At 42.8% G+C, this 22,181-nt stretch overlaps 1 protein-coding gene across 1 annotated transcript in view; it reads left to right on the forward strand.

Moving 5' to 3' along the window:
* The window catches only part of TBX15 (T-box transcription factor 15), a 130,103-nt gene that overhangs the window by 94,700 nt on the left and 13,222 nt on the right, over window positions 1-22,181 (forward strand). The window contains exons 6-7 of the mRNA XM_034766874.1: window positions 1,208-1,272; window positions 14,191-14,288. Coding sequence (XP_034622765.1) covers window positions 1,208-1,272; window positions 14,191-14,288 — 163 coding nt within the window. The remainder of the gene's footprint in view (window positions 1-1,207; window positions 1,273-14,190; window positions 14,289-22,181) is intronic.

A 22,181-nucleotide genomic window follows, 5' to 3' on the forward strand; every position in this document is an offset into this window, starting at 1 on the left:
CACTTGACAGGTGATTGACAGTCACCTTTGATGACACCTGGCTAGAGTCATCATCTGTTCTTTGTCTTTGAGAAACCGGCATACCTGCTCTCCAGACTTATCTGGTAAACACATTGTAGTCATAATTTCAGCTTATGTTTATAACTCTTAATATGCATTTCATGCATACATTACACAAGAATATTGATTATTGGTGTGTTGTTAGTTTTAAATGATGCTTCACAAGGCATATTTTGCACAAAGGTTATTACATGAATTATAGGGGGTGAATACAGGGGTGCTTTCGGTCCTAGGGGATTAGGTCTCTGATCTTTGACTCCTCCAATCTATTGTACAGTGCCATGTACATTATAGCAGTATATAAGTAACAATAATGACCTAAAGTGGGACACAAACTTGAATTTCTAAAGGATTCTGATTAATGGCTTTGAGGTAGGGACCAGAGAACTGACTTAGAAACCAGCTGTACCTCATCCCCTTGAACCATCACCATCTGACACTGAACTCACACCAAAGCTTTTTCTAAGGTCTGAAATGTGCAGGTAAGTTTCTGTCATTTTCATTTTCAACCAAGATGGGAAATGCCCAAAATACTGTGCAGGAGGCAGTGATCCTCAGGAGAGGGTGTCAGAAATCACAGCCTGTTCTTGTGAGATTTACAGCCTAATTTTGCACAATGAAAGAGTCAGTTTCATCCCTATTATTGAAATCAGTGGAATGGAGTTACACAAGGTTGACTATGGATCAAAGAGCCATATTCAGCAGCAGTGATTCTAGTGTGGCCATGTTTGGCTCTGCGGTGCAGTTGGTTTATTATATGTATATACTCTGCAACGCCAAGATATCTCTATTCTGAAACAATTATCAAACACAAACAGGACTGTTGCTATCAGAATGACTAGGGAAACTAACTAACCCAACTTTGAGTAGTTATGAATCACCAACCACCAGGAAGCAGAGCTAACAACAGCCCCCTTCTGGCTGGGACCATCCTGGGTTTTGCAGTCCTGCCTAATGCCTGGAGGCTGTACTCTGTGCTTTGCTGTTGCCTTTTCTCCTGAACATTGTTTGGGAAGTTAGTAAGTAGAAAATAAAAAATATGTTGGGTGAATAGAGGCAGCATATATTAGGGCATTTAGGGTAGTTTAGTTGCTCTCAAAATAAAAATCTTCAAACAACTCCTAATTCTCAGCTCCTTCCTTTGCAGATCACTCGATTAAAAATTGACCGAAACCCTTTTGCTAAAGGATTCCGGGATTCTGGGAGGAACAGGTAAGAAGATCTCATTTATCTTTCCTTCTGTTTAGCTCATTTTTTTCTTGTACCCTTACACTCTCTTTTTTATCCTTTTTAAGTCCCAGGAAAGCACTTTGTTGGGTAATTCAGTTTTACAGCAGAAGAAAGTCACTGTAAATCTGTTGGTCTTTTAGGTGCCACCAGACTCCTCGTTGTTTTTGTGGATACAGACTGACAAGGCTACCCCTCTGATACTTGCTGTAAACTAGTTACCACAGAACTTTGGAGTGGCTGTTTTAATTTGCTTAAACACACCCACTATGTACTGCTGGCATCAGTAGAAAACATAATAACCAGATTAAACATTTCTCCTCACAAGTCAGTTCTTCCATTTTGTTGCTTTTCAGTGAATGAATTTCAGTTTGTCAGTATTTTCCAGGTAATATAGTGCCCAGAACTCAATGCAATGTTCTAGGCATTGTTACACAAGATCCCTATAAAAAGAGATAGATATCTATCATGATATCATGATAGCTTCATGATATTATACCCCAAAGTGCAATTGTTTATTTTGCCGATGTATCAGATTTTAAACTCATGTCTAATTTGCTGTCCACTATCACCTCATTGCCTCTTTCAGCACTACTACTTCCAAGAGCACTTCCCTCCATTTTGTTTATGTGCTTCACATTATTTTTATGACCTATATTAGCACTGAGTTTTTCCAAGTCAATTCTTATTTTTGTATCTGCTCATGTATCAAATCTCTTTAGATACTGTTGTATTATTTTTTTATTCTCTCTGAAGTTTGCAACTCTTCTCAATTTAGTATTATCTACTGATTTAATTGCTGTGGTCTTTGCTCTCTCTTCCAAGTCATTTATAACTATTATTTACTATTTCATTAGTACCATAATATATATAGGGCTTTCCATAATTAATAAAGATATAGCAAATATATTGTTGAATTTTTCAAAAATAGATGATAAAAATTGTTAGAGGCATGGAGAGACTTTTATATGAAGACAGACTAGAAAAGTTTGGGACTGTAAATTTAGAAATAAGAATTAGAAGAGACATGATGCAGGCATGCAAAATAATAAATATCAGAGAAAGGGTAAACTAAGTGGTTCTATCTACTCTTTCTCATACTTAGAGTGGTAAGAAACCAGAATTTCCATTCAGTGGGAAATTCCAAAACACCAGGGGAAAGAAACTATTTAGAATTGGAATGACAAGCCAAAACTTCAAAATTTCCTGCAGAACAAAAATTCCAAAAGGTTTTGATTTGGAACCATTGCAGTATTTCATTTCAATAATGTCAATTCATTTTGTTTAGACTCTTATATTAAAATATTAGCTATAATATAAAATTATACAGTTTAGAAAAATATTAACATTAATATTTTCCTATAAAATCAAAACAAAATCAAAATGGGAAAATTGAAACAAAAACATGTTTACCTATTAAAATGTTTCAACGTTATCAAAACAAAACAAGGAAGTCAAAATAAAATGTTTTGACTTTTTCCTGTTAAAAATTTCATCAAAATATCCCCGTGAAATACTTTGATTTCAATGAAATTGCATTTTTCAATTGTAGAATGCTTGACAGAACTGTATTTCACCAGCACTACTCTTATATAAAAAACATAACAAGGGGTATTCAATGAAATGGAAAGGCAATGCATTAAAAACCTATAAAGGAAATACTTTTTATACAATGCATGATTTATCTGTGAAATTCATTATTACAAGTTATCACTCAGGCCAAGAACTTAGTAGGATTCCATCCACAGTTATAATAAATGGTGAGGACAACACTGTCTATAATTAACGTTGCTTAACACATGTCATTATAAGAGTAAAGACATGTTAGAGTTTGGCAGCTAAAATCTTTGAAGATTCCATTTACATTGAGTATGCTCTAGCCGAAGGCTGCAGGAGCTGAACAGAGCTTTGGCTGTAATTGCTGCTCCTAGCTGCTGTAGGCCTCCATGGAGCTGGGTAGTAGAACTGAGAACAGGGAGATTGTCTCTCTGGTGCTTTTCTCTCTGGTGCTTTTCTCTCTGATCCTTCTGCTGACACCCAGGCAGTAAGAGGGAGGAAACAGTCTGACTTGAATGCAAAAGGGACAAGAGCTGGACTTGGGGCCTGGGGTGGGGAGTGGAAAGGGTAGATTGAGAAAAGGAGTCTGAGAGGGAGACTGGGAATGGGACTTGGCAGTGTGTGTGGGAAGACTGGGATTGACTGGGAAAGGAGGCTGGGACTGGGAGCCAGGTGTGGGGGGAAACAGGGATGGAAGGGGAAGAGCCAGTAAGGGGGAAAGGAGCCTGAAATTAGATGAGAATTCAGTGAGAAGAGACTGGGACTGGATGGGCAAGGAGACAGGGACAAGGAATTTAGGGTAGGGACTTGGCTTTAGATCCTGATCATGAAAGAGACTGAGATCAGATGAGGAACCCAAGACTGGAAAAACTGGACAAGGAGACTGGGACAAGGAATCTAGGGAGGAGACTCAAGTCTCCCGGGGAAGTGGCAGGGACCAGGACTCTGGAGGGGAAGAGTGAGACTGAATGAGGAGCCCAGGGTAGGGAATATGTGAGACTGGGACTGCCTGGGCAAGGAGCCTTGGACAATGAGTTTGGGGGTCAGAGGGAAATGGAAATGAGAGCTGGGGATAAGAGAAGAGACAGGACTAGGGCAGGAACAGGCTGGAGGAAGTAGGGGCAGCAGAGGTCAGGCTCAGAGAAAAGCAGGGTCAGAAAAGTTTCTGAATGCTAGAGCACATTGCTCTCCAGCACCTGGAATGGAACCCAGGATTCTTCTTTGAGTGCTGGTCCCTGTATGTATTCTTCTGTGGGTATGCATATCCTCCATGTGCCCAGAGTCAGAATTCTTGAAAGCAGCGTCCGTTGGTCCAGGTGTGCATCTTTACTCTCCTCATGCATCCAACTGAGTGGTCTGACTGCCTCTCCAGTTCCTTCTTACTTCCTGATGGCCTGGGTTGGAATGAGATGGTACCAATGAGATTGTCCTCATCATCTCCAGATGAAGCAGCCACTCTGATATTCCAATCCACTCCAGATGACCATAAGCATTCCAGGAACTGTTGCATAGGGTGGCAGAAGAGCTACAGATCTCCCTAGAGGAAGTCCGGGATCTACAATATAAATTCCTGGACATCCTACAACCTTCCAGATCCAGCCGAATAGCGCTTTCTGTTAATGAAGCCATGTTGGAACCAGCTAGAACAGTCTGCTGCCACAGAGAGATCTAGACACCAACATCCTAGATCTATTCTGGTTGACAAGGAAGCTAAACACTTAGATTTGTTGGTAAGGAAAGTCTTCACACCTATTAGCCTTCAGTTCCTTCAGAATATTAACAAGTGTTGTTGGCTAAGTATGATTACCTGAACTATTCCGAGTTCATGGATTTTATCAACAAGTTTCTGCAACAAGATAGAGCTCAATTCAAGGGTTTCTTTGAGGAAAGCAAGTTTGTAACCAGAACATTTCTATAATTAGTGGTAGGTGCAGGAAATATATCATCAAGATCAAGGCAATGTCCATTTGATACACCTTGAATCATGGTTTCATGCTTCAGGGTTTCCCAGGGAGGTCCAGGGAGGTGCAGAATGCCTTGGAGTATCTGCCCTTTCATGAAACCTATCTTTTAAACCAAAAGATAGATGTGTCCTTATATACCCTAAAGGAGTCCAGGGTCATCCTCTGCTCCCTGGGAATATATACGCCTGTTCCAAAGAAAATTCCACAGGCAGTCTTAAAGCCTAGACGGATGGCTCAATAATTTTACCAGCAGTAGCCTTACAAGCCACCCCATAAGAGACAAAGAGTTCAAAAGTCATGTTTCTCTGTAACTTCTACAGTAACATCATCATCTCAATCCCAAGCCCAAATTTAACAATATTTTTGATGGGCATTTGAGAGCTGCACCAATAATGCCACCATCTACTGATTCCAACACATCCTTTGGGGTGGTGGTGGATTCATCTAGCACTCTTTTCCCACAACTGGTGTGCAATAACAAGACAAGTGGGTATACGATCAAATTCTCTTCCCTGCCCCCCCTCCAAAACCCTCATCTCCACCCCTTTTCAGGGGTCGTTCTCATGAGGAGATTCTCAAACAAGAAGTAGAATCTCTCTTCCTGCAAGGCCCAATAGAGTGAATACATCTTCAACACCAGGGGAAGAGTTTTTACTCAACTTCCTAGTACCTAAAAAGAAAGGCAGCTAGAGACCCATTCTCAATCTCTGCCATCTCAACTGATTTATGTGCAAGCTGAAATTTTGCATGGTCACACTGGCATCTATAATCCCATCTCTTGAAAAGGACATGTTGTTTACAGCTCTCGATATGAAGGGCACATACTTTCAGGTGAACATTCGCCTCACTCACAACATTTTCTCAGTTTCATGCTGAGTCCGGACCATTTTCAGTACAGAGTACTCCCATTCAACATTACAATTGCCCCCGGGGTCTTTACCAAGGTTTCTTATTGGTAGTAGCTGCCCATTTCACGTATGTGGGGGAGCGGGGGGCTGCACTGTCTTCCACTGTCTCAACAACTGGCTTCTAATTGCCAAAACACATCAAGAAGTCTACACGTTAATGCTTCAGCTCCTGTCTTCCCTAGGGTCAGTGTAAACTTGGAAAAGTCTGTCCTCACTCCAACACAGACTATATACTTCATCAGAGCGACCCTAGGTTCAGTCTCTGCAAGAGCTTTTCTATCAATGGACAGATTCCAAGTGATAGACGATTTCATAGATCAGGTCATGCACAACCCTTGAGCCCCAATCAGAACTTGTCTTTCAATCCTGGGACATGGCTTCATGCTCTTACATGTTGCCATTTGCCAGACTCCATCCTGGATGCCTGGAGGCATGGCTTCAAACAGTGTTTGTAATACACAAGCATATCATACCTAATGTGGTAGAAAAATCCCCATCAGATATGTGTGGGCATTCCCTTCCTTTTCCCCTCACCAGACAGGATGATCATCACAGATGCCTCCCTCCTGGGCTGCAGAGCCTACATGGACAGACACGGGGCACTAGGATGCCCCGAAAGGCCAGGATGCACATCAACATTTTGGAATTGCGGGCTGTCTGAGAGGCTTGTAAAGCCTTTCTCCCACTCATATAACGTCACCAGAAACCCATAATGTTGGACAATCTGACAACTGTCCTTGACATTAACAAACAGGCAGCAGCGAGATATATTCCCCTGTGGGCAAAAGCAGCCACCTTATGGAATTGGTGCATCAGGAATCAAATCACCCTATCAGCAGTTTATCTTCCAGGGACTCAAAAAATGTTGGTCGACACCCTCAACAGACACTTTACTATGGATCACGAGTGGGTTTTAAATAAATCAGTAGTGAGCAGTATTTTTGCTCAGTGGGGAACACCCACCAGGGATCTGTTCACTTCTCATACAGGACGTGCAAAATATACTGCTACACAGGAGCCCTAGGACATCACTCTCAGGGTGATGCCCTCCTTCTTCTGTAGTCCGATCATCTGAACTTTGCCTTCCCTCTCTTGCCACTTCTACCTCAGCAGTCTTATGGAAAATTTGTCAGGACAAGATACAAGTCATTCTCATTGCCCCCAATTGGTCCAGACAATTCTGGCTCCCATGTTTCCTAAATGAGGCGACCGTGTGTGTGTGTGTGTGTGTGTCATTTTTGGTAAAAACAGTGTGTGATCATGTAATTAAAGACTGTATCATAATGCGTACGCACAAGGGCGGCAAATTACGATGGTACAGTCAATCTTAATTCTGGCATTTCCTAACTTTTAAGTGCTTGACTTTGCAACCTTAATATCCTTTGAATGTAGATTTTAGTTAATAGTAATATATAGGGTAAACATTGTGCTGGTGATTGTGGGGAGACAGAACATCTTGTTGGACTAAGAGGATCACTGGTCTGATCTGATATGTCATTTCCTATGTTCTCATCTCACATTAGGTTTAGGGAACGTGAGCTAACCAACCATCCTGTTTAGATCAGAGATTCCCATCTCAGGGCACACATACCAGTTCTGATATTTCAGGAATGCAACTGTTTTCCTGGTCTCCTCTCTTAATGATGAGTGTCTGTCCTTTGTCCTGTTGCAACCTTGCTTTGTGCCTCCGCTTAATGGAGGATGAGTTGCTCACAGTGGCAAGAATGAGGCTTGACACAGTTCATAGCTGAATGGGAAATTAAGGGCAATGACGAGGTCTTAGTCTGGTGAATTTGGATAGTGGGCTGAAAAGGTTGGGAACTACTGCATCTTGTGGCTCATTGACTGAAGGAAGGTCAAGAAATTGTAACATGACTGCAGCTGTGGGTAGAACTCATAACACTCTCTGTTGATTTAAAGAGGAATTAAAATCGTTAAGGTATTACACATCAAAGAGAGTAGCCTGGAGTTTTAAAGAAGAGGCAGGGGAACGTATCTGAGAGCACATATAACATGAAAGCATCTGTCCTACTAATGCTGTGGCTGCCAAGATTTTACTGCAATTGTCAGCAAGGTCAGGAAATTTTCTATAAGTCTTAGAACCTTTCTCCAAAAAACAAACACCCGCTCCCTACACACACATACACAGACACATGTGCATGTACGCATCCACCCACAAACACAAGAGAAAAAGGGACTCAGATCCAAACGGTGCGAAAACTAGAGAACTGGAGTGAACACAGTGTGGAACAGATCCTTTAAGTGTGTGGGACTCCTACCAATGCTAGCTAACTTTTCTTCCTTCCCTTAACCTCCAGCTCCAGCCTCATCTTGGAGGGGCTGACAGGAAGAACTATCATGTGGTATTGTGCCTTCCCCCATTCCCCCCAACAATTTTTGTCAGTTATAACATCCAGGGTTGCAGCTGGAAAACATTTCCTTAAAACGTAGCTGTCTTTTTTTGAAAAATAAACTGGCATAATTTGAGAAAGGCCCATTTCTGAAGCAGGAATGCACACAGCTTCTCATTGAAATTTCATATTAAAACCTCTTTCCCTTTAAATAAACAAACACCAGTGGGAGCTACAGAATGACTTGTGAAGCTGCGCTCCTCTCTACAAGCTTCATGGGAACTGCGTCAGTGTCACTGAATCTTGATATCATGTCTTTCACTAAAGTTTTCCAACAGGTGATGCAGAACAAATAACGCAAAGGAAAAACTAGCACAAAATGAAAAGAGGAAAATATTTGGCCTCCTCTTTCTGTTGAGCTTTTCCCCTAAGAAACTGCCTTTCTGTGTGGTGATGGGGCCATTACTGTGAAATAGAAGCTGTCCCTTTACTTTTTTTTCTATTGTTTCTTACACTGTTCCATTTTCATTTTTGTTTCCTCCCCCAGCATCCACAGGGACTAGATAGTGCCGTTAAAACTGCAAGATGGGCCTCCATTATAAACCTTTGGTTTTCATTTGCTCATAACTTTCTCCCCAAAGTCTCCATTTGGGCTCAACCTGGCTTGATAGTGCAAGGCAAGGCTGAATTAATTGCTGCCTTGGGGAAACTGCATGATTGTATGACTATCCAAATCCATCCAAGGAAGATCTCGCATCATAAAATCCCCACCCTAATGCTGAATACATCACAGCAAAGCTCTGTGGTTTGTAAGGTGGTCTCTGGCTGCTTGCGGAGCTTAGAAACAATGAGATAACAGGCAGATTATAAATCATGAACCAACAAGTCAACCATAGACCTAATGAAGATGGGGTGAAATTTGGGTTAGCATGGCCATTTGCCTGGAATGTTCTTCGCTCCCTGCTTTTCCACTTCATTGCATGTCTCCCTCAGGTTCTAGGCCATTTGCGTGAAATAACAGATCCCGGTACAGCTCACTGCCTGGGTTACCAGGAAATGTGTTTGGAGGAAGAGGAACAAACAGTATGGAGGAAACAAGAGTATGCCCAAGAGCTCCGTGTGATGAGCTTGGCTTTAAAAATATTAGCATTTAAAGCATGTTAGTTGATGGTAGCTAGTGATCTTACTGTTTTTTGAAAGGACAATTAGGGGAATAACCTAATACTTGGGAAACCTAGATTCGATTCCTTTCTTTGCCACACACCACCTGTGTGATCTTGGGCAAGTCTCTCTGTGCCTCAGATACTGCCTTACCTCACAAGTATGTTGTGAGCGTAAATAAATGAAAAACAGTGAGGTGGACAGATAGCAGAGTGATGAGGGCTAGACAAGTACCTAAGATAAATAGTTAGATATGGTTTGGTTGGTTTCCTGAAAAGTGGCAGGAGTGTGGGAACCACAATTTTCTAAAATAGCTTCTGAATTGCACATGCAGATCAGGCAGCTGAATGTTTAGCTAGCCAATCTACAGATGCAAAATTGCAAGACATATTTTGGAGACCTGCTTGAATCTCTTTTGTATGGGCGCCTCATTCCTCTGGGATGTTGTATTTCCTGCAACCAGCAGGAGGCAACTCACATGTTAGAAAGTAACAATCTGCAAATGTAGGGGGAGAGGACAAAGGGAAAGAAAACCCTAAGCCATGGGCATGCAATCACTCTTCCCTTTACTTAGATCTCTGGCAGCTGAGATGAACAAGGCTAGGCTGTGCCAGGAGCAATCAGAGTCTTTGGATAGGGAAGGAGACGCAGGAAGGATACTTGGAGCCTATGGATTGGCTTCCTGAGTGAACAATGAAATGGTGACATGAATTCTGCGTGCAGCAAGCATGGCTGGGCCAGCCATATGGAATGGATTATTGACACACACACAGATATCTGGGACATCTTTTTTCATTTTTCAGACAATGGAATTGTTTCATTTATTGCCCAGTATTAAAACTTTATAGCATTGAAAATAAAAAAATCAAGTGAAAAAAAGAGAGCAAATTCTGGATACCCATTAAAGGGGCCGATCTTATTAAAATAAAGCTAGCAGTGAATCCTCTTCAGATATTCCCCTCTCCCCCTTCATAAAGATGGTGTGAGAGGGGGAGGATTTGTGGCTGGACAGACAGTTGAGTGGGATTCTGTGAAAAGGAAAATGGAGATTATGCGGATATTCTCCAGTGCTCTATGGGCCAGGTTTTCAAAAGAGCACAGTGGCTCCCCTTCAGGCACCAAAATAAGTGGTTAGATATTTCAGAGGAGCTCAGCATGTGGAGTAATCCCAATTCAGAAAAGCACTTAAGCACCTGTTTAATTTTAAGTGCATCTCAATCCCATTTACTTTTATAACATGTGGGCATATGATTAAGTGCTTTGCTGAATCAAGGCCAAAGAGCTTTGTGACCCAACAATGAAAGAGCACTTTATAAAAGAAAAGCATCCTTAACAAACAAATAGCACTTGCAATCGCCTGCTATAACCACTAGACAACACTCCCCTATCAGGAATCGATCCAAGGGAGCTTAATTTTCAACATTTACTACCGTCTTGCAAACATTTTTGTAACCGGCTTAGAAATTGCCTGTTGCTTCCCCCTCTAGTGGCTAGTGCACATACAAAATAAAAGCCTGGTACTGATAGTAGCTAATGAAGTAACTGATTTAGCTCTAGTGGTAGAGGTCAGTACTCTGGCTCTGAAGATCCTGGGGTCAAACCCAGTTGATCATCTCTTCTGCAGGGGATGTTCATTCGAGTTGCTGATGATGGATTTTTTTTTCTTCAGTTTTCTTAAAAAAAAAAAAAAATAAAAATAGGAAAATCTACATAGAAAAACCGCACTAAAACAATATTATTAAGGTTGCAAAGTTAAGGACTCAAAAGTTAGCTCATGAAATCTTAATTCTCCCCCCTTGTGCGTATGCATGATACACTCGTTAATGACATGATCACATACTACTTTTTCCACAGGACCCCTACCTCATTCACTGAAAAGAAGGGAAGGTGAATAAAGCAGAGTTGTTTAGTAAATGCGGCTGTTGTGTGGAAGAATCCTATCTCATTTGTTGCAGCTGTTGGGAGTTATGTAGTGAATGAGGCAGGGGACTGCAGGAAGGGAAAGGATGGCCTTGTGGTTCAGGCAGTAAACTAGCATACAGGAGAACTAGGTTACTTTTCTACTTCTGCCACGCGCGGCTTGCATGACTTGAGCATTTATAGATAGATGCATTGCATAAGCAACTACTCCTACTCCCACTGGAGCACACTAAAGGGGACAAAGAAGAAGCAGGGCCCTGGCCTTGCCCTCCCCTCTGCATGGGCACACAGAGTGGGATGAGCTTGTGTATTAATGGGCTCACTTCCCCTACAAGTGGGTATTCCCATGGTGCCCCTGGCATGGTGCAGCTCCACACGGTCCTTTACTCCGAGCTGTACCTGACGGGCACAGTCTAGTCCTGAGACTGAAAGCTCTACTCACCAAAGAGCTCTGCATTTTAGTTCTGTTTTGCTTTTCATTTGTTCCAAATTATTCCCTTTTTTTCCTCAAAAAAAAAAAAAAAAAAAGAAATACCCAAACCTGTGTAATTACAATGAAGGGTTATACAGTTAGACTCGGTGAGCTAGAGCTCGGGGTCAAGCTGAGCCATGCTTGGTGCAGGACCCAGGATGGGGGAGGGGCATTTCTGCTCCTCTGAGCCACAGGCTGACTGGAGGCCACATTGGCATACTGGCGCTGGAGGTCAGGTTCTGGCACAAAGAATGATATGCAAAGGCTAAGGGTCTAAGAACACTATTAACTCAAGCAACAGAGAGTCCTGTGGCACCTTTAAGACTAAAAGATGTATTGGAGCATAAGCTTTCGTGGGTGAATACCCACTTCGTCAGACGCATGTAATGGAAATTTCCAGAGGCAGTTATAAATATGCAGGCAAGAATCAGTCTGGAGACAATGAGGTTAGTTCAATCAGGGAGGGTGAGGTGCTCTGCTAGCAGTTGAGGTAGGAACACCAAGGGAGGAGAAACTGCTTTTGTAGTTGGCTAGCCATTCACAGTCTTTGTTTAATCCTGATCTTATGGTGTCAAATTTGCAAATGAACTGAAGCTCAGCAGTTTCTCTTTGGAGTCTGGTCCTGAAGATTTTTTGCTGTAAGATGGCTACCTTTACATCTGCTATTGTGTGACCAGGGAGGAATTAACTCAGTTAATTAACTATTAGCTCAGTCACACTGTGCATGGATCCTCTTTTCTAGTGAGTAATGTGGGTTGACATGTTACTGTTCGGTATGGGACGTGCAAAACAGCCAAGTTAACATTGCTGGAACCTTTATTCCCTTTAGTTTTCATGTGACAGGAAATCCTCCCTCAGGATTTGTGCTGTTGATGGTTTCATGAGACCAAGAAACTGTACCAGTCTCGCCACAGCTTCACTTTTCTGTGTGAGAAGCAGAAAGAGCTAACACACTGGCGTGACACGGGAGCTGATTTCTCAGCAAAGGAGAGAAGACATTTGTAAGGTCCTGGGGATGCCAACATCGTACATGCAGCTTCAACACACAGTTCTAGGCTTAGCTTTTTGGTTTACGGGTTATGTTGTCTTGTCTCTGAGCTCCATGAGCTGCCAAAGGCCTCCGTGTTAACCAAATAGTTGTGTTGTAATATATTCAGTGCTGGTGTGAGCCTGCTATGTGGAGATGTCTTCTGTTCCTACTTCTAACAGCTTAGCAGCTAATAAACACCAGGCAACAATCTTTCCTCTAAACCTCCTCTTAAAATACAGAGAGTTTGGTTTGCCAACTCCAATATATTTAAAGCATCCAAGCTTCCGGGGCGACTATGAAAAGTTAACTACATGAGTGGAGGCACGTGCAGGAAGACATTTTCAAAGGCAAAAGCCAGCTGCAGTATCAGCACTTAGTCTGCTGAGAGGCTCTGGGGATGTTAGAGCCACTTGCACTGAAAGGGGATACATTTGCACATTTAATGAAGCATCGCTTAGCTGTGCTTAATCAGTACAAGGGAGCCAATGTGCTATTGAAAGACAGACAGAAATGAAGCAATCGTGGGATGAGTTGAGCAGATTTCACTCTAGAAAGGAGAACAGATTTGGGGAGGAGGATCCCATAAAGACCATACAGCTCTTTTCCTGCTAACTCTTCTTCATAGCCCTACCTGTATACTAAGAACTTAAAATCAAGGCATTTAAGGATAGCTGTAAACTAATAACCCACCTGACACCTTCAAGGTGAAACCCAACCACTTTAGGAAGCCAAGAAAATTTCAGTTCACTTTTTTTTCCTGTCTGTTTCTTCACTTGTTTTGGGCTAGAAACCCAAAGTGGAGGTGCCAGCCATCCCAAGAAAAGGCCTCTCACTGCATTTCTGACCCAGGCAAAACTAGAAAACAATGGGGCTCTCCCAAGAGAGCCTCCTTTGGTTAAGGTTCCAGACTGATTTTGAAAGGAACATGGTTCAGATAAAAAGCAACAGAGGGTCCTGTGGCACCTTTGAGACTAACAGAAGTACTGGGAGCATAAGCTTTCGTGGGTCAGAACCTCACTTCTTCAGATGCAAGATGGTTCAGATAGGTATCCAAAATATGGGGGAAAGGGCAAGGGGCAATTTCATAAAAAATCCTCCCGCCTCACATCTTCTTGAAGTTCACTAGGTTGAATCCCATCTTGCGTGTGTGTGTGAGTGAGAGAGAGAGAGAGAGAGACACACACACACACACACACACACAGATTTCATGCTGCGCAGCTTGGAAAAGTCCGCAGCAAAGAATTAACCATCAAAACTGTCCCCCACAAAGAGTATAGAGATTTTAGGGTCCTGGTTAAAAAGAAAAATAATTGGAATACTGATACAATCTATTCTTATCCTGGACTGGGAAAATTCAGTTTTATTCTTGTGAACAACACCTGTGCAGTAGGGCTTGCTTGAGGAATTCACAGATGTCAAGGTGACTTTATAGTGGCCATTGGCAGTTTGTCAAATGAGGTTAGGACTATTTCTTTATTGAAGCTGATATACTTGCTAGCTGTTTGACATTTTCTTTCCTTGCTCTATTTTCATTCCACAGAACCGGCCTGGAGGCCATTATGGAAACATATGCGTTCTGGAGGCCCCCTGTGCGTACCCTCACTTTTGAAGATTTCACTACCATGCAGAAACAGCAAGGTGAGCCATTGTATAAAGGGCACAAAAATGGTGGCAGGGAGGCAAAAGCCATGTTATATTGTCCAGCTGAGTCACAGAGTTTGTTGACTGCCATGAAAAGATATAAAACAGAAAAGAGAAGCAACCAGATCTAAAAATATGAAGGTTTTATAATTTAGGACATATGGTGTAGCCACTTGAGTATCCCTTGGATCTCTGGGGTATATAAGGGCTAGAATGAGGAGGAACACAGGTACCTACTCAGATAAATACATTAGTTTAGCAAACGTGAGGAGAGTACAGAAAAAGTCGGGGAGACGCGCCTGCTTGAGGAGAAGGTGACAGAAAAGGGCATTGTTACATATTTACCATTTGAGTCATGCTCTGATGTGGTGGGAGGAAGGAGAAGACTGGACTGGACTGCCTGATCCACTGGGGACCTTTTCTGAACCAGTAGATTCCATGGACCTATATCATCATGTGCATGCCAATAGAATCACACCATCTCTCATATGAAACCAAGTCTCACTTTCAAGAAAATCCTTTGTGTTAAAGTGGGACTTTTGGAAATTGTCCAGTATACCAGACATACCCTTTTCACAAGTTCTTCATACTGTTTCTTACTAGTTTCTGTTTACCATATCTCTCAGTGTATTAAATGGGGCTTTCATCTCTAGCTACATCAAGGTAAAAACTTCCTGTGCCTTGTCTCCACTCAGATTTTATACTAACATAGCTATCTTGAGTTAGCTATCTCAGTGTGAAAACACACCTTTTTAGTGTGCAGTGAAGACATAGCCGTCACTGGCTGGCTTTACTAGATTCTGCAGTGACATAATAATACTAGCAACACACACGATTAAAACTCAGACTCTTCTGTCATGCAACAGACGGTGATATGACAAGTAGAAGGACTGTGACTTCATTTCCCTGCAAGCTAATAGAAATACAGAACAGAAGGAACCATGGCCATTTCTTTATCACTGCTCCCTTAAAAAAAGTTTGCTGCAGTGTGAAAATCCCATTTTAAATACAGTGCAGTGGTGATGTAAGTTTCTCATTGCTTTGGGCCAGATTGTGATACCTCATCTCACATTGAGTAGTTTCTTACAATTGACTTCAGTGGACTACTCATGGTAAAAGGTACCATTCACTGTGAGTAAAGGTATCACAAACTGGTCCTCTATATGCAGGTATAAATGCAAAACAAACAAACAAAAAATCCCTGTCTTTTCATGTTAAGGTTGTGCAGTTAAGCAACCAAAAGGAAAGAAATGCAAATGGTGAGATTGAATGCACAATCTTAGGGCCACTTTCTCTAGTCTGATTTGTGCTCGGCACAAGACCAAAAAGGGTCTCCAAAGATCTTAGGTCAGGGACGGACCTAGCCCCAGCATAAATTAGAGCATCTTGAAGGCGGCTATTATTTGTGCTCTGCTATTTATGGCCTAAAGGGTCTGTTCCAATAGGTAGGGATTGTCGGGTGCAGTGATGCACCAGCCATATACCCGTTCTCCAGAGAATGTGCACTGCTGTTGGCACAGAGGTGCTACCCTGGCTCTGCATCACCTAGTAGTTCCCATTGCATCAGCATAATCCCCAGGTCGCCCGTTGCACCAGCTTTCCTGTGGCCCAGAGCCAGACTCTGGCAGTCATGTCAGTCTCCTTATACATGCTCATTTCCTGATCACAAACTGTTTCTCAAATAGTACAAATATAAGAAAGAGTGCATTTTCTACAACCTCAGAGACCCATGTCTAAGAAAACCTGTGAACGTGTTGTTAAAGACTGCTTAATGCCTGGAGTCCAAAACATTTTCTTTACGTGGACCACATTTTAATAAAAAGATTGTCTTATGGACACCTCCCCTTCTACTCATGATCATTAAAACAACCTCCCTGCCCCCCCATTACTGCAGATTGGCTGGACTACCTGCTTCCTATTTCTGATTGCACTGTTCACTTCCCCTCCCACTGGTTATCAAATAACATCCTAGTAGCAACTACAGCAATTGCTTACATGGTGAAGTAATGTTAGGAAAGGAAAGTATTTAATGTATTTTTAGCTTCTTTTAATGCAATTTGGCAGCTGAAAAACCAGGAAGAGAGCCAGCATCATTGACCGGCCAGTTCCCTGCAGCCCACCACTAGCTGCTCTGCAGCCCACGAGGTTCAGGATGGCCTTAAATAAGTTGTCCCCATTTGGGACCCCTGATTTGCCAGTCTTATATCTAAATAACTTTAAAACTACATAACTGATGTTCGTCAGCCTTGACCAGTTTGGGGCTCTCATGAAGACTGAAGAATCATGTCAAGTCTGAACAAAATTGAAAATGTTAAAGGTGTTAGGTCCTGATTCTCTGGAGCATTAGGTCTGCTTTGCACCATGCTGGCAACACAAAGCAATCCTAAAGCTAGTGAATCCCACTATCTAAAGATTCACCCTGCCAAAGGGAATCCTCGAGTGGCATAGAGCCTCCGAGGTTTCTACACCCCTCTCTCCCCAGCCTGTGGGATGGGGGCCTGGCTGTGGCATCTGTGCATCCATCTGATCCCCAGCAGCTGGAACAGACCCGGAGGGCCCTGGGCAGCTAGCACAAATAGATCAGACTGTAGGACTCAGTTGCTGAACCCTGGGCTTAAAGCCACCTCTCGGACTTATGCTGAGCAAGCCATATGATGTCCTTAGCTATTCATTTTCTTGCTATTAACCACTTGGGATTTTGTAAATGATGTGACAGGTAAGTCCACGGTTACTGTTTAGCATCCTTGACTTCAGTAGGAGCTGTTTGGGCTCAGCCCTTCTGAAGATCAGCCAGCCTGATAATTTAGGGGGCTAAATATGGATGTAGGTGCCTAAGTTTAGGCCCCAAGGGTGAAAATTTTGGGTTGTATGCAGTTCTGTTATACACCTTGAGATCTATGATTTCAAAAGTTTTGGGCATTATTTTAATAAATGTGCACATAAATTGTTAACAGAGCATGCAATGGCCTCTTAAAATGGGTGATTGTATGGCACCTGTGAGAGAGACTGACAAGTTTCTGGAATCCATTTACTTCCCACAACTGCATGTTTTGCATGCAGTAAGTGCCCGTTTTGGGATGGGGCCCTTTGTGACACCAGTGAAATGTACCCTTTCTGATATGGCATGTAAATTCTAGAATGCTGAGCTGTCAATTCCACCTTAAGGGCCTAAGTACATTTGTGGATCTGGGGCTCTGAGTTTCTAGACACCATTGCCATCACAAGAGAAAATAAGCAAATGAGAAATTAAAAATCACATTCCGAACTATAAAATCTATTTTTTAAGAGTCCCATGGGCAAGCAGTGATGCTGCAAATGCAGGTCACTTCTCATATGCTATTTATGACCAACTGGGAATACTGTTTTTAATTAATTTTATGCTACTCTCAATGTATCTGCTGATTTTGCCCCATCATTGTTGTTTTTCCTATGCTCTGGAAATCATGACTCTTAACTTTATTGAGCAGTAAGAGGGTGTTGCCCTGAAACCTTACATATTAAAATCCACTATCAGAATAGATGGGCAGGGTTCTTGGTTAATAGAATTCTGTGGTTTGTACTGTGGTGTAATGGTGTAGAACAGCCATGTCCCCTGGAGTAACAGGAAGAGTCTGTACCTGATCTTCATTCCTAACAGGAAGCAGATCCTGCAACAGCCACACTTTATTGCTATCACAGTTCTTACAACACTCCTTCCACCCAAGGCCGGCTCCAGGCACCAGCCGAGCAAGCTGGTGCTTGGGGCGGCAGATTGAACGAGGTGGCATTCCGCCCAATCCTAGGGCGGCACGGCCGCTTTTTTGTTGTTGTTGTTCCGCTCTGGCCGCCCTGTAGGGGGCGGCAGCGGCGCGGAGGACGGGAGCGCCCTGCAGCAAGCCCGTCAGGGCAGTCCTTGTCCTTCCCTCCCCGCCGACCGGAGCGGAGCCCAGGCAGCAGGCGGCGTGCGGCGCTGTGGGAGGGGCTGCATGGCAGCGCCCCACTGTAGCCCTGGCCGCCCCCCTTCTCTCTCTCTCTCCCGCCCGCTCACTCTCCCTCCCCTTTTCTAGCCAGTCCCCCTGCACCCACGCTCCGGCGCACAGATCACTGGTTTTTGTTTTTTGTTTTTTTTGCTTTGCCATTCTGGCCGCCCCCGGGTTTTTGTTGTTGTTGTTGTTGTTTTGTTTTTGTTTTTTTATTCTTGGGGCGGCCAAAAAGCCAGAGCCGGCCCTGCTTCCACCTTCCAACAGTATTCCCAGTTGGTCATAAATAGCATATGAGAAGTGACCTGCATTTGCAGCATCACTGCTTGCCCGTGGGACTCTTAAAAAATAGATTTTATAGTTCGGAATGTGATTTTTAATTTCTCATTTGCTTATTTTCTCTTGTGATGGCAATGGTGTCTAGAAACTCAGAGCCCCAGATCCACAAATGTACTTAGGCCCTTAATTCCTGGTTTTAGGCTCTACTGCAATCCACGAAACTCCTGCTCAGCTGCTGCCCAACCCTGTAGGTGCCTAAACTCACTTGGCACCAGTTCCCTTGGCACCAGGTTCTACCTTTGAGCATGAGCAGTGCTACCTCCATCTCAGTGTCCGGACACCTATCTCTCATCAGAGTCACCATGCTCTGGGGGAAGATAGGTATTCATCCACCTCTCTTGCCTGCGAGGCCCATTCCAGTAGGCAGCCTCTGAGCATCTCTAAGAGATTGGTCACAATTCAAAATGCAGCTAGAGGAGGAGGTGGTGGTGCTGCCTGTGCCCACTATATAACTTGTTACTAGGTATTAGAGCACTCAGTTGGGCTGTGGGAGATCTGCTCTCTATTCCTCCCTCAGGCAGGGAGGGAGAAAGGATTTGAGCAGAGGACTCCCACATCTCTGAGTTCTCTAACCACTAAGCTATGGGATTGGGAAATTCTAATATAGGCTGCCCTCAGTCTGTGACTCTCTCCTATTAAAGTTGCTCCACTTTGTGTAAATAATGAAAGAGTCATTAGAGCTGGGAGACTGGACCCTGAGTTTCCCACCTCCAAGGTGGGTGCTTTAGCCACCAGGCTCTCTTGCTCTTTCTCTTTTGCCCAATGACTCTTTTAAGGATTTATCCACAGTGGAACAGCATCAACAGGAGAGACTGAGGGAGCCCCACACCAGAATATCCCATAGCTCAGGGGTTAGAGCACTTACCTGAGAAGTAGGAGACCCCAATTCAAATCCTTTTGCCCCCTCTGGCAGATGGGAGAATTGCACATGGGTGTTCTACATCCCAGGTGAGTGCTCTTCCTACTGAGCTAAAGGTTATGGGGTTTGGGGGGGGGGAGGGAGCAAAACCACATCTATTTCTTCCTCCTCTGGCTCTTTTGTGTGGAAAGGGGCCTAAGTCCTTCTCACAAGAAACTACTTAGGTACCGGGAGATGTGTTCCTATTTGTGGATCACTAGCAAAGATAGATGCACCCTGTAACCTGGATTTAGACGCCTATCTCTGTCAGAGGGGAGTAGTTCAGGACACACCTCTCCCATTGGCATCGCCCATTGGCTAACTTAGGCAGCTCACCACCTAGAGTGCTGGCTTTTGTGGATTCCATTCCTAGGTGTTTGTCTCCCTATTCATTGAATAAGGAGCTGAGGCACCTATCTCAGGCTTTGGGAATTGCAGTAGGAGCCTGGGGCCCTTTGTGGACCCAGGTCAGAGACCCTTTCCAAAATAGATCTTGTCAAACAAATCTGATTCAATTCTTTGATGAGATTACAAGTTTGGTTGATAAAGTATAAAAAGTGCTGTGTAGATGTAATATACTTAGACTTTTGTAAGGCGTTTGACTTGTATGATATTCTGATTAAAAAATTAACCCTATACAATATTAATAAAGCACATGTTAAATGGATGAAGAATTGGCTAACTGACAGATTCCAAAAAGTAGTTGTCCATGGGGAAATCATCACTGAATGGGCGTGTTTCTTACAGGGTTCTACAGAGATCAGTTCTAGGCCTGATGCTATTCAACATTTTTATCAATGACCTGGAAGTAAACATAAAATCACTGCTGATAAAATTTGCAAATGGCACAATGTTTGGAAGAGTGGTAAATACTGATGAGGACAGAGCAGTCCTACAGAGCGATCTGGATCCCTCGGTACCATGGGCCTATTAAAACAAAATGTATTTTAATATAGCCAATTCCAAGGTCATACATCTAGGAACAACGAATGTAGGCCACACCTATACAAGGGGGGAAGGGGCTATATCCTGGAAAGCAGTGACTCTGAAAAGGATTTAGGGGTCATTTTGTACAAACAACTGAACATGAGCTCCCAGTGCAGTGCTGTGGCAAAAAGGAATAATGTGATCCTTGGAGTACCATGTAGCAGTAGGGAGGTGATCTTACCTCTGTATATGGCATTGGTGAGACCAATGCTGGAATACTCCATCCAGTTCTGGTGTCCATGTTTTAAAAAGAATGTTGAAAAATTGGAAAGTGTTCCGGAAAGAACCACAAAAATGGTCTGAGATCTGAAGATAATGCCTTATAGTAAGAGACTTAGCCTATCATAAAGAAGATTGAGAGGTGACTTGATTACAGACCTTCATGGGGAGAAAATACTGGGTACTACAGGGCTATTTAACCTAGCAGATCCTCAACAACTTTATGTGCCAGTGAGGTCCACAGTTTAATCACACATTGTGTGAAAAAGTGTTTCCTTTTCTCAGTTTTGAATTTGCCACTTTTAACTTAATGTCTCCTTGTTGTGTTATGAGACAGGGAGAACAGAAGCTGCTGATCTATCTCCTCTCTAGCATTCATTATTTTATAAATTTTTATAATCTACCCTCTTAGTCATCTCCTTTGTAAATTGTACAATCCCAATCTTTTCAATCTCTCCTCATATGAAAATTTTTCCAGGCCCTGAATCCTTTTCATTGCACTTCTCTCTGTCCCTTCTAATTCTTCATTATCCTTTTTGAGATGGGGTGACCAGTACTGCTGGCAGTATTTGGATGGGGCCGCACTATTAATTTATATAAAGGCATTATAATATTTGCTGTATACAATTCTCCATCCCATTCCATAGGCACCATTGTTTGCTTTTTTGACTGAACTTATGCATTGACAGAGCCCACGGTGACGTTGCCCAGAATCAAACATCTAGTGCAGTGGATGCCGTTATCCTACACAAGGACTGAGCAACACTGCCATTTAAAAAAATAACAGGTTTCTGTTTGCATTTGAAATCACACAAATGATACTGCAAACATTGGCACATTTGTGTACCCTTTCTTACACATGTGTCTGACTGACTTTATTGGGATACTCACTAGGAAAGTTAAGCGCATATGGAAGCCTGTGCAGGATTGGTGCTTTAGAGGTCACCACATGGACGTCGCAGTGAGGGGCCATGCTGCTTCTGTCCAAGAACCAGCAAGTCCTTCAGGGCTGAGCACAGAATGTTTCCTGAGGACCAGAGGGTCCAAATGAGTCCCAGTTTTGCAGTAAGTGGAGTTTGCCACAATGATAACAGACCTCCATCCAACTGAACTTTTGAAGCATGATGTTACCGTCACTGAAATCTACTTATTACCAGGGGGAAAAGAACTTGGGATTATTGAATGCATATGGCAAAGAGATGGGGGGAAAGCCATGAATCTATTAAACTCTTTAATTGGAATATATTTTTTAAATTTAGACTGAACCTGATCCAGATTCTCATTATTAAAAAATATGTGGCTTGGATTCTTAACTCTAACAAAGAACATAAAACAAATAATAAATAAAATATGAGTCCAATAACTCTGGACTATGTCACTTTCCAACATTGAAAGAGCTGTTGCTGGCTCCTCTATACATGTCTGGTCCCCACAAAACACTAAGATGAGCAGATCTTTAACAATAATTGTAAGAACATAGGATTAAAC

This window comes from Trachemys scripta, chromosome 1, assembly GCF_013100865.1.
Source record: "Trachemys scripta elegans isolate TJP31775 chromosome 1, CAS_Tse_1.0, whole genome shotgun sequence".
Classification (NCBI taxonomy): Eukaryota; Metazoa; Chordata; order Testudines; family Emydidae; genus Trachemys; species Trachemys scripta.